General features: G+C 44.5%; 2 protein-coding genes across 7 annotated transcripts in view; both read right to left on the minus strand.

Moving 5' to 3' along the window:
• The window catches only part of MTMR1 (myotubularin related protein 1), a 51,831-nt gene extending 50,700 nt beyond the window's left edge, over nucleotides 1–1,131 (minus strand). For 2 of the 4 annotated variants that reach the window (XM_080991121.1, XM_080991119.1), the window contains exon 1: nucleotides 497–1,131. In XM_080991121.1, coding sequence (XP_080847247.1) covers nucleotides 497–684 — 188 coding nt within the window. In that variant the 5' untranslated portion in view covers nucleotides 685–1,131. The remainder of the gene's footprint in view (nucleotides 1–496) is intronic. The other 2 variants (XM_080991120.1, XM_080991122.1) reach the window with 2 other exon arrangements.
• Nucleotides 1,132–3,636: 2,505 nt separating this feature from the next.
• The window catches only part of MTM1 (myotubularin 1), a 44,990-nt gene continuing 35,113 nt past the window's right edge, over nucleotides 3,637–13,513 (minus strand). For 2 of the 3 annotated variants that reach the window (XM_080991125.1, XM_080991127.1), the window contains exons 12-15: nucleotides 12,788–12,880; nucleotides 11,506–11,619; nucleotides 10,806–10,982; nucleotides 3,637–5,688 (exon numbers count right to left, since the gene is read on the minus strand). In XM_080991125.1, the coding sequence (XP_080847251.1) occupies nucleotides 5,530–5,688; nucleotides 10,806–10,982; nucleotides 11,506–11,619; nucleotides 12,788–12,880 (543 nt within the window). In that variant the 3' untranslated portion in view covers nucleotides 3,637–5,529. The remainder of the gene's footprint in view (nucleotides 5,689–10,805; nucleotides 10,983–11,505; nucleotides 11,620–12,787; nucleotides 12,881–13,513) is intronic. The other variant, XM_080991126.1, reaches the window with a different exon arrangement.

Below are 13,513 nucleotides of genomic sequence, written 5' to 3' on the forward strand. Positions count from 1 at the left end.
GTTTCCCAACTGTCAGTTGCATTTTTTTGGAGAGAGTCTTTAAACCTCTGTTGTTGACCACAGGCTTTACGCTTTCCATTCTTAAGTTGGTAATAGAGTAGTTGCTTTGGAAGGAGATAATCAGGCATCCGAACAACATGCATGCAGACACACACACACACACACACACACAGAGGCATACACACGTACATATATGCATACACACATACGTATATGCGCACATATCCATATAAATGCACACGTATCTAAACATGCAGACATATACACAGACACCTTTGCACGCGTGCACCCACGTACCCACCCCATCCCCCCACCCCTTCTCTCTCGTCAACCGATGCTCTTATAACGAAAGGGACACCAGGAATAGGGAGCGGCTTCCCCCTCCCTCCGACAACACACAAGCCAATCCCCCGGAGCGTGATGCGAAGCACAAAGCGGCGGCGCTGCCACCCCCGCCGCCTCCTCTCGGGGCCCGACCCTCCCTCCCCGCCCTCACCTGTCCAGGGTCTCCACACTCGGCTGGCGAGACCCGGCGGCGCTCGACGACGAGGCCGCCCCAGTCGCTGCAGCCGCCGCCGCCGCGGCCGCCCCGGGCCCGGCCACCGACGCCAGGCGCGTGGGTCTCCTGAGCGGGCCGGCGGGTCCCGCTCCGCTCTCGGCCGCCGCCGCCGCCCTGCCGTCCATGTTGCCGGTGGCCGTGGAGTGCGGCCGCGGGCGAGCGGGCAGCGGGGGCTTCCTGCTCTCCGTCCTCGCTTCCCGGCCTGGCTCGTGAGGAGAAGCAAGGAGGCGTCGAGGCGGCGGCGGCGGCAGCCGGGAAGCCAACTGTCACCTGGCGGAGGCGGCCGCCGAGGCAGCGCGCGGCGAGCTCCCTACCCACAGGCCTCCGCGGCAGGAGCACGAGAGGCGGTTGCTGAGGCGGCCGAGGCTGCGATCCTTCTCTGAGCTGGGGGGGGGGGGGGGTTAGAAAAGGGCGGGTCGGGCGGAGCCAGCCGCCGGAGCGTTTGCATGAGGGGGGAACAATGTGCCGCGGCTGCCGTCGAGATTTCAGCCCCGTTCACGCGGCGCTTGTGCGTCCCCGCGCCGGCTGCGCCCAGTCCCTACTCGGAGTAGACCCGTTGGAATCCATTCCCTCCCCCCCCCCTGCTTCGACGTGTCTGCCTGCTGCTTCTCGGGTGTTTTTCCTCTGGCCATGAGCATGATTGGAACGGCAGATCATTGTTCTCGCTTTTCTATCCCATTGGGATGGGTTCCCGCCACCCTCGCTTTTAATTCGTCCCATCTTAGCCCCCCCCCCCCCCTTTCTTCCCTTATGCCTTTTAAATCGGCGGGTGACAATTGCTGTGCGCAAATGGGACTCTCGAAATCTCCACCCTGTTTGTGGTGAAAGGGAAATTTGAGCAAGAGGGTGGTTTCCTTAAATTTCTCTCAAGGCAGCGGTTCTAAAACTTTTTTTTTTTAAAATAAATTCCCATCTCTGGGGCACACTTTCAGAATGAAAATTTGCCACGCCGGATTTTTAATTTATTGGTAAGAAAAGCATTGGGAAACGAAGACACAACCCAGCAGTACTTGCTTTATAACACAGGACACGACTGCTTTGCAATACGATTGGTTGACATTGGAGAAAGTATAAATCAATGCTGCTACATAAGAACATGAACGATTCCCAAAATATATCAATAAACGAGCCTCATATGTGTATGTATGTATGTATGTGCAGTGTTTTTTTCTAAAAAAATGTTTAGGGGCACATCCTACTCATCTTGAAATACTGCCCCTCAATGAGGCCAAACTTAGATTCACAAAATATTTAGGGGTATGCGTACCCCTGCGGCCCCCCCCCCCCAGAAAAAAGCACTGTGTATATGTGTATAGAAACTCAATGAGAGGTGTGAACTTGCTTTTTGCCAGGTAATTCCAGGGTTGCGGGTTATCCCTGCATAGGGCAGCTGCATATTCCTGCATTGCAGGGGGCTGGTCTAGACTACTAGAGGGTTGTCAGGGTCCCTTTCCAACTCGACAATTCCATGATTTATAATATGTAGAGTGTGCCTCAGATTTTGGCAAGCAGAGGGAGTTCTCCAATAAGGGTCTTACCAGGTGGTTGGTTTAGCATCACTGCACTAAACTGAAAGTATAAAGGGGATAAGAAAGGTGCAGATTAGGAGGGGGAGGGAGATTACCATTTCATAAGATTTCCCGAATTTGCCAACCAGTTATAGTGGAAATCACAAAGGACCATCAGAATCCCCAGGTAGTTTGTTGATGTTCTCTGCCTGAGATGCTGAAGCTAATACAGAAGATCCATCTGTCAAGGCTCTTGGGAGCTACCAATCCTTGATTTAAAATAAGAGCACTCCTCACCACAATACTATTAGTGAAAACAACAGGTAATGTACCTCTCACCAGCACTGTACCCCTTAGATTTTGTAACATCCTCCCTCCTTTACATGTGGCAGAGCAGAAAGGAAACGCATATGCTAAAAATAAACAGCACTCACAGCTGCTAGTCACATGCGCTTAACTGTTTGATGAAGGTGGCTTGCATCTTCAAAATGAATTCAGGCACTTAAAAATCAAATGTCTAATATACTAGCCCATTTCACAGTCCACCATCAATTCAGCAAGCCACTAACCAAATTAAGAATGCCCAATATAGCTGTAACTTTTAAACTTACAAAGCTTGGTGATCATTAATGTTATAGCAAGAAACATGGTTTTGACCTATAAAGCCTTGTGGCTCAGAACCCCGACACCTCAAGGACTACATCTCCCCATATGAACCAATCTGGACCATGCGTTAGCCATCCAAGGTCCTTCTCCATGGGCCCTCTCCAAGGGAGATGTGGAGGGTGGCAACCCGAGAGTATACTCTTAGTGGGTGGTTCCCTAGAAACGGATAGATGGGAGACTGCCTGCTCCTTTCCGTGAGACAACTCCTTCTGGGGAGGCAACTAGCAGTAAATCTGATCCTGACCCCACCTCCAGAGATATGTCAGAGCCAGCATGAGCAACCTTGCAGACACAGCCCAAGTGAAGGAGTGTCCAGTCCCAGAACTCCAGCTTCTTGTCGCGCAAACACTCTGCCCCACACTCCAAAAAAAAGGTACAGAAGGGTGTACTGCTTGTTACAGGGGTAGGCAACCTAAGGCCCGGGGGCCGAATGCGGCCCAATCGCCTTCTCAATCCGGCCCGCGGACAGTCTGGGAATCAGTGTGTTTTTACATGAGTAGAATGTGTCCTTTTATTTAAAATGCATCTCTGGGTTGTTTGTGGGGCTGACCCCTGGCTTGTTAGATCAATGTATTAAGGTTGCACTTAGCCATGTATATTACCTCTGGTGTACGTTCTGAACCTTGTAACCTGTAGTTTGTCTAATGTACTGATCTGATTAAGCATTAAAGCCTTTGGAAGAATGGAAGTTTGGAGTTCCAGTTCTTCGTAAGGTGGGGAGGGCCAAGGCACCTGGGAAGAGCAGTCTATAAACTGGGGCTGCTACAGAGAAGGCCTCTTCTTTATCACCACCCTTCAGACCTTCCTTGGAGCTGGTTCAATAAATTCTGTTCCGTACAATGTGGGCCCCTAGGAATGGTGTATAGGATTGGGCTGTTTGCTACCCAGAAAAGAGGCATAAAGAAATGTTCAGCTTTTTTATTTCATATGACTTAAGCAGGTATTAAAAAATCAAGTTATACTTTCTCAAACATTAAATTCTCTAAAATTCAGGACACAGCATCACCTGTGGTGGTAGAAACATCAATCAATGGTATGCAGATAAGGAGAAGGCAAATGTATTTAAATCTGTTTTACAATACTCCCCGCTTTGCCGCAACCCCCCACCCCCAGCTGAGCGTGTAGTGTTTTACTTAGTAAAAACAAGCAAGATAGCAATTAATCCACACTGGACAGTATGAAACATACATGATGTTTTAAGGGTTCCCGTGAAAAATGAGATGCTTAAAAACTGCAGGCAAACAAAAGGCAATTATATCAGTCTGCATAGTTTTTCAGAGTTTTATGCTCGGTCATTTAGAATAGGCTGATGGGATACGTGAGTTTCCTTGTAATTCAAGTTATGCAGTTCATCTCAGATTTGTTACCCTTACAGAAAACAACAAGCCATGTACATGTGCAATGAGATAAAGACAAAAGAATCAAAGGTGTGTGAAATTTAGAGGACAGGTATCAAGTGGAAGGAAATAAATCATGCATCAACTAGTGGAATTTATTACTAGTACTTCAGTCTATCCCTGAAGAAGTAGTGCAAATTTATCAGTATACTATTAACCGTATTAATGTGCTCTGCTTTTCTTTTAATGAAAATATACTATTTCTAAAATATCCCAATGTCCTCTAAAACTAATAAATTTATAGTATTTTATGGACTTTGTCTTCAGTCTTTGAAACCGAAAATATTTACACTTTACAAAGAAAAGAATACTCCAAACATTTCAAATTAATTTACAAATTATTCCTAGGATATCCTTGCCATCTTACATTTTGTAGATCAAAAATTACACATATAATAATTTACAAATGGTAGACAAACACCCTCAAAGTGTCAAATATGTTGAAAATAAGTCACGTTAGCTGCAAACAGTTCTTCACAAATCCTATTCTTCAAGATATTCTGAACTGACCAAATATACTTAATAAACTGTTTATCCTAAATAAAATGTGGATTAAAATATCAAGTTGCAAGGTCTGTGCTGACTTCACAAGTGCTTGTAATGTTTTTAAATGATTCCTGAAAGGAATTATAAAATTTAACAAAAAACTGACATGAAGGCAGACAGCAAACCGAGTGATCTGCAACATTTAAATATTTTCAGTGCACTCCCTATTTTCTGCATATTGTTTAATATATTTGAGAAAAATACTAATTTATTATGGGAACAAGTTATACAAGCTCACACATTATGTTCCATCTCATAAGGCTGCTGCTCTGAATAGGCACAAATTTAAGTCATGATAGCTTACCACTATCACTGAAATAAGTTTTCAGTGTAAGAAACCATATAAAACTAGTCCACACATGAATTGATCCTCAAGAGCATGTGCCCTTAACAACTTTGCTTCTTACACCACAGGCTTCTTACATGTGCATATGATTCAGCAAATTTCTCATTGGCATCAATGGCACTTTGCTCAATATATGAACTTAAACATGCATTTTAAGTCTGAGCAGGAGAGCCTATAGACAAAAATGAATTCATACTGTCTTTAAAAAAAGATGATGGCTATTATTGAAAGCGTTAGCTATATCTATTTGGATTGCAGTAGGAGGGGAAAAAACACCTTTAAAGATATTATAACTGCTAGTTGGATGACATTTTTCCCAGGCAAAAGTTTGTGAAAGGCACATAAATCTATTTTTAAAAGCCCACTTGTGTTCAAATCCTCTCCTATAGGGACAAAGATTTTAGGAAAAAACTCTACATAAGGCATCAATGTTTTCCTCTTGTCCAATACATCAGAATAAGCACCACTTATAACAAGGTTCAAAGAAAATAATCCAACCAGTCTCCTTCAAAAGTGAGTTTGCACGTGCGACATCATCTGTGAAGAAGATGAGGAGGAATTGGGAAATCTGGAGTTGTTCGCAATTTGCAGTTCTTCTAGTCGTCTCACGTAGTCATCGCGCAATGCCAGTAGCTCCATGTAACGCTGTTCCACTGGATTTGGCTGCTAGACACAGTTGAAAGATTTTAAAATATGTTATTTGGACTTCGCTGAAGATACAGAATAATCCAAGATTTGATAGCTAAATCAGATCCAAGACCTCCATTTTCAAGTCCATATGTGTAGAGATGACTGGCTGCATTCAGATATTATGCTTTAGCAAGATTTAGCAGGTTCATGCATTTCCCTCCCAAATGGGCTCAAGGAAGAATTCAAAAACTTCTGCTTTTTGTTAAGAGTAGCTTGCTGCGCCACCCACTCAGAGCTATGGTTAACATCAACTATTTATCTTGTTTTTCACCAGTAAAGGTTCCAACATCAGTTTTTTAAAAAGACAGTACGTGCCCCGAGGCTTACAATCTAAAAAGACAAGACACAAAGGGAAAATAGATGGGGCGGCGGGGAGAGGAGATAAGTAAACTGAGGAACAAGTTATTCTAATGTTGCAATGACTGGCTCGGGTGGACAAGTTCAAGAAAAGTTGCCAAACACTGCCCATCTCTCAGCTGTGCCAGCAGAGTATTCCCACTTCCTTCCTCCGCTGCAGCCTGTTGTAATTGTTGCTGCCAGGCAACAGGGGATGGGAAGATGCAGCCTCATTTGTTCCCTTCCCTCCTCTTATAACAGCCTGTAGTTAGTTCTCTATGGTTCCGAAAGCAAGACTTGTTTTAAATCAACTATAATGAATTAACCACAGTTTGTTAGTATGGATGAGATGACAAACTGTAGTTGACTAGGAGCAGAAGCAAAAGTTTCCAGGCTTCCTAGTCCTAGCCCTGCAGGAGGAGAGGGGAAGGTGATCTGCATAAGCCTTGGAGCAGGTTAGATCGATCGTAGTTGAGAATGACACCAGAATTCCACCTTTCAATGAGGTCTTTCTTCAGGGTGGCATTTACACACACACACACACACACACACACACACACACACACACACACTCTTAATACAAATAATGGCAATACATGAAATTTCTCCAAGCACTTTGCTTTCCTAGGCCCTTTCAATAACAAATCTCTTAAAGCAGAGCCTAAGTCCAGCATTGATCTGCCTCCCCAAACCCATTATCTGCTTGCTATCAAGCCAAGGAAGAGCACAAACGAGACCAGATATACAGCACACCTTCACCGTTAACGCCATTTGCGGAGGTTGGGCAGTCATTCCAGTGAACTGGGCTGCACCATCTGCCCTAAAATATTTAAATGTCCCCATTCCGAGTGCTATGGCTATGTATGTGGCTAAAAAGAAACAACTTTACATATCTCTCTCCCAGTAAACTAATTTACAGGTGTGTTTTTTATGTTCTAGAATGCATTTCTTTTCTATCCATGCAAAGACCTTCAAAGCAGGCACACTGGATTTATAGTGTCTGCAACTCTGAATGGCATACAGAGCATTGCCTGGCTTTCTTCCAGCCCCCAGCATGCTGTAAACACAACTGGGGACACAGTACAGAAAAGCGCTGCCTTGAGGCTGCTGCTGCTTTCCAGTGGATTGCTGATAAAGACTGCTTGTTAAACACAGAAGCTCTCTTCTCTCTTTGCTCCCAGCTGTTGTACCAAATATTGAGGCTAAGAAGTATCAAGTGTATCCCATCTTTTTCTCCTCAGTAGATCGACTTTTACACAGTAGTTAACCAGGAAGAGAAATACGGAATGCTTGAAGAGCAGCCAGAAGGGGTTCAATACTGAGGCAGAAAAGGGGATTACTCAACTTGCATTATAGCTTTCTAATTCCCCAACCCCAAGCACATTCCCATGGCACGTACTTCCAAATAAATGTTCTTATGGCTGGCTTCCAGTATTACCCCAAAACAGGGAAACAGAGAATATAAGTCCTGCTAAATCAGACCAGGGCCGATCTACGTTCTCATAGCGGTCAACCCACAAACTACAAGAAGCCCAACAAGCAAGATATGAATGCAACAGCACACTTCTGCTTGCGATCGCCAGCAACTGAGTTTCAGAGGCACGCTGCCTCAGATACTGGATTTAATATAGCCCTCATGGCTAATAGCCACTAGCAGCCACATTCTCCCTGAATCTTTGACAGGCTGACAGCCTTCACTGCATCTTGTGGGAGGGAATTCCACAGTCTAACTGTATATTCTGTGGAGAAGTACTTTATCTTGTCTGTCCCTCAATCTCCCATCATTCAGCTTCCTTGGATAATTCCCAGCTTCTAGTAAGCATAGCCTTCCTCACCTTCACAACACCATGCACCTTTTTATACTCATCATATCCCTCCTTATTCATGTTTCCTCCCCCCCTAAACAGCTACAAATGTTGTAGCCTATAACAAGAGTTCCTCCAGGCACTAGACCGTTTGGATTGCTCTTTTCTGCACCTTTCCTTTCTTTTTTTTCCGAATCATTTTTATTAAATCTCCCTAAATCTCCCAGAACATTATACATTTTTAAACCTTGAAAGTTTCTTTTTGACATCCCACCCCCCTTTCCTCATGTGTTTGGTTTCTACTCCATTTCATTACCTGGTTTGCAACATACAACTTTACTATCTAAACTCCAGTATTGTTAATTCTTTCATTAATTTGCTGCTTTTATTTCAGATCCCGCCAGTGACTTCCTGTATGGGTGATACTTTAATATGTAATCATTTTCTGCAACTTTTCCAGCTCTACAAGGGTCCTTTTCGAGGTGCAACAGCCATTAGTGTATGCAGATGTGTCATTACCAAAGAGGCAGGCTTAGTCGTTGCTTAAGAACTAAACCTGCTTCCGGGTCTGGGTCCTGACCGGAAGGATACTGGAATCAGCAAGGGAAACCCACATGACCTGAAAGTGTTGCTGTGAAATGCCAGGTCAATGATTCATAAGACCACTACCATTCATGACCTGGTTGTGGATGGAGGACTTAACCTGGCATGTGTGACAGAGACTTTGTTGGATGAAGCAGATGGGCCTGTCTTTGCCGCTGCTTGTCCACCAGGTTTCTCTTAAGCACAGCAACCCAGGTCATGTGGGCGGGGGGGGGGGTTGCAGTGATTTTTAGGAAGTCATTAGTTTGCAGCAGGCATCCTATTGGGAAGACCCAGTTTTCTGAGTGCATGTTCTGGAAGTTGGGCAATAGGGGCAGTACAGGATTCCTTTTGGTGTACTGACCTCCCTGCTGCACCAAGGATTCCCTGCCCAAGCTGCTTCAGGTCGTGGCGGATGTTCTCCTGGAGACACCTAGTTTACATGGAGCCCGGACAGCCCCATGGTTTTCCCCGGAGTTGAGGGCGATGAAACAATCGTTAGACGGCTAGAGCGCCGATGGCGGAAAACTCATTCTGAATTGGACTGGACACAGGTTAGAGCTCAACACTGAGCCTACCAACTGCGAAGAGTACTTTCTTCACCACCTCTATTGCATTTGCACAAAACAGCAGCAGGAGACTCTTTCAGGTGGTTCACAATCGATTGGAACCACCTTTATCACTGGGGCCTGGTAGGGACCCTAAGATCTCCTGAAATGCTTTTGGAAAGTTTTTTGCAGATAAAGTCGCTCAGATTCGGAAGAAGGTAGACTCCACCGTGGGAGCAGGGGAGCAGGAGAGTGCTGGAGTCCTGTCTAGTCATGTTATATGGGATCAATTCCAATCTATTACCAATTCTGTTACAGAAAAGGGGGGGTATGAGTGTTCAGACCCCTGGGCTCTCACTTGTAGGGTGCCTCAGAGATCCCATGCTTTTGAATAACTGTATGAAGCAACTGGGAGAGATAATCAGCGGGTTTGGGCTGGGTGTCCATCAGTACACAGATGACACCCAGCTCTACCTCTCTTTTAAATCAAAACCAGTGAAGGTGGTGAAGGTCCTGTGTGAGTGCCTGGATGTGGTTGGAGGATGGATGGCAGCTAATGGATTGAGGTTGAATCCTGACAAGACGGAAGTATTGTTTTTTGGGGACAGGGGGTGGGTGGGTGTGGAAGACTCCCTGGTCCTGAATGAGTAACTGTGCCCCTGAAGGATCAGGTGCACAGCCTGGGAGTCATTTTGGATTCACAGCTGTCCATGGAGGTGCAGGTCAATTCTGTGTCCAGGCCAGCTGTCCACCAGCTCCATCCGGTACGCAGGCTGAGACCCTACCTGCCCGCAGACTGTCTTGCCAGGGTAGTGCATGCTCTAGTTATCTCCTGCTTAGACTACTGCAATGTGCTCTACGTGGGGCTACCTTTGAATGTGACCCGGAGACTACAACTAATCCAGAATGCGGCAGCTAGACTGATGTCTGGGAGTGGGCGCTGGGACCATATAACACCGGTCCTGAGAAACCTGCATTGGCTCCCAATACGTTTCTGAGCACAATTCAAAGTGTTGGTGCTGACCTTTAAAGGTCTCGGTCCTGTATACCTGAAGGAGCGTCTCCACCCCTGTCATTCAGCCCGGACACTGAGGTCCAGCTCCGAGGGCCTTCTGGTGGTTCCCTCACTGTGAGAAGCGAGGTTACAGGGAACCAGGCAGAGGGCCTTCTCAGTAGTGGCACCCGCCTTGTGGAATGCCCTTCCATCAAAGGAAATAAGCCACTATCCTACTTTTAAAAGACATCTGCAAGCAGCCCTGTCTAGGGAAGTTTTTAATGTTTAATGCTGTATTGTGTTTTTAATATTCGATTGGGAGCTGCCCAGAGTAGCTGGGGAAACCCAGCCAGATGGGCGGGATATAAATAATAAATCATCATCATCATCACCACCACCACCATCATCATCATTATTATAGCTACAGATGTGACATCCGAAGAGGGAGATTTTGATCCCTAGCATTGCCACTGAAAAGGATCTCAGCCAGCTGAACTAGGAGCCTGGGAACAGTGCAGTCTTTCCCAACCTGATACCCTCCAGATATACTAACCACAGCTCACATCCCCAGCCAGCATGGTCTATAGTAAGGGATGATGGAGGTTGCAGTAAAAAAATACATATGGCAGGCACCAGATTGAAGAGAAGCAGGATACAGAACGGTTAGCAAGACAGACTGGTGGCCTGATGTGGCATGAGGTAGCTCCCTATTTTCATGCAGCTTTGAAGGGGAGTGAGAGAGAAAACAGGTTACAAATCTATAAAGTGCTACAAATACTTCAGCAGCTGTCCAATACGTTAAAATAATCATAATCATAATAAACTTACTTGATGCCTGATTCTTGGGTTCCACCTAATATAATAATTGACCCAAAGTTCCAAGTGCCTCATGCTTGCTACTGGATAAAGAACACGATTTAATTCTTTAGCATAAAAGGGATTGATATACTTTGATTTTGCACTGTTGATCAGGGACCACAGAGATAACGTTTTTTCGCTCAGTTTCTGCAAAGAAAACGAAAGTGTCAGCATTAATTTAAACCACTTGGCATGCTGTAGAAGAATGTGATGCAGCTTTTACATTTCACACAGCTGTTATCTCATAGAATCACACAGGCGATAGATATACAGTGTCTTTGCTAAAAAGCATCTTCAAAAGTGGCCCTTCAAAGTGGCAACCTCTTCATTTTCTAACTGCATGTAAACGATGAATATGTTTTAATGCTAGTATTCTTCTGTCACCAACTTCATTTTAGCCATTCATTGCTGCAACCAAATATAACTATGCAAAGAGCTTAATTATAAATAAAGTTATTAAAGGCATGCAGCTTTCATCTTACATGATCACTATTGCGAACTCTGAGTTCAGATTGATTTTTATGGACCTAGAGATGTTGTAAGATATGACTGGAATAACAGACCCCAAGTAACATGAAATGGTGCATATAACATGAAGCATAATACAAACATACACAAAGTCTTACATCCTTTCCAAACTCAGTCCAAAATCACCTGAGCACTAACTTACCTCTTTCTCTCTTACAGAGTCGCAGTTATACAAGAAAGTACCAAAACGGCAGGAGTACAAATGATCCAGAATTGTAATCAAAAATTGGTCATTGAATTCAAAAGCTGTAGGGAACTAGACACAAGAGGAAGAGAAATCAAGAGCAAGTTATCTTTTATCTTTTTGAATAACAGAGGTGTCTGTTTCATACGGCAACAGTAACAAGTCAAATTTATTTATTTGCCATTTATCCCCCTTTTCAACATATTTTTCATGCACTACTTTGAAATTAATTTACAAAAATTATAACCCACCTTACTCTGCAATGCAGATATAACACAGCTTACAATAGCTTGTATAATACTGAAGGCGGGATTTAACTAATGGGTCCCAACAACAGTAGGCCGACACAAGCTGTTTGTTCTACAGGGCTTCTCTCCCCCCACCCCACATTGGCTCAAGAGGGTATGGGGAACCCCCAGAGAAACACACAGAGCAAGGAGTGGCAGGGGGTGGGGTTGTTCATCTGGCAAGCCAAAAAATGCTTGCCCTGAGAGAACAACCGCCTTAGTGTGTCACTGAATTCCTCCCTACAAAAATGCTGTTTTAAAGAGAAGCACAAAACACAAGACTCCAGGCAACCTAAGACCAGGGATGTAAAAGCCAAAACCAGCTCCCTGAAAGCAAATTGTTGGCCAGTGAAAGTGGTATAACATTGGCAGAATATGTTCCATCCTGCTAACTCCGGAACAAACTATGATTGCTGCATCTTGACTAACTGAAGTTTCTGGGTGGTCTTCAAAGGAAGCCCCACATAAAGTGCACTACAAAAGAGTTGAATGGAGTATGAAAGACTATTGCCAGGTTTGACACTCCCCAAGAAAGCAGATAGTTGGAAAACCAGATGCGGCTGATAAAATATACCCTTAGCCATTCCTACATCTGAACATGCATAAGCAGAGATGGATTCAAGAGCATCCCGTTGCAAAACATGCTGAACAGCTACTTCAAAGTCATCAAAACCCCTAATCAATGAAATTTTACCTTCCACAAATTCAGTTTGTTCACCTTCATAGATCCCACATGCCCCCCCCCCCAAATGAGTCAGAACTTCCATTGCATCTCCAAAATTAGTCAGAGGAAACAAGAGAGAGCTGGGTTCATTGTCATACTGGTGATGCCACAGACAAAGTCTCTGGATGACCTCACAAAGGTCATCTTAGAGAACAACTTCCAGTCAATTTACTAGGTATAACCAGACAGGATTGCATTCGTTACATTAGCCTTAGGCAACACAACTTACTTGTTTACAGATCTGCCACACACAGTCAATGAACTGGAGGAAAATAGGTGACCTATCAGCATCAGCATGATTTTTGTCTCCATGGCCAATTCTCTGAAATGAGAATCACACAAACCTCACTTGAGTCAGTTCACTCTGTCTTGGGAATCTCCATTAATAGGGTTGGGTTCTTTCCAGAGAGACAGAAAGATGGCAGGTGGCAAATGTAGGATTGACTCAATGTTGACTATTCTTCAGTGAATTTAAATGAGAATTAATGGTCCAGGATGAAGTTCACTCTTTATAAAACCTCAATGAGATTTTATAGTTGCACTGCTTTGTGTGTTGAGCCAAAGGTGGCACCCTTTCTTTGGCACCCCTGCATCCAACCACCCCCACGAGCCCTCCTTTGGTCCTGTGGCTCAGAACACTTTGGCTGGCTTGTGTCCTTGAATTACCACAGTTAAAAGACCAATGGGCTTTTAAGTTATAGTGATTTCAAGAGGGAGTTAAAGCACAAGCTTAAGCTTAGCTGGATTATGTCCCCAATTTGGAGCTTTTTCTCTCAGTTTAGCACCCCAAGTATTTTTATACAGAAAACTGTGAACCTATTCTGTTTAAGAATATGCATTTCACAAGCATTACCCATTTCCACATTATGAATAATAAGGGGAGCATTAATATGAACCACAATAAGTCTATCATCTACAATTCTTGCAGGACCACCCCCATGTTACAACCCCCCAA

Source organism: Podarcis pityusensis, assembly GCF_964106645.2.
Source record: "Podarcis pityusensis genome assembly, chromosome: Z".
Lineage (NCBI taxonomy): Eukaryota > Metazoa > Chordata > Lepidosauria > Squamata > Lacertidae > Podarcis > Podarcis pityusensis.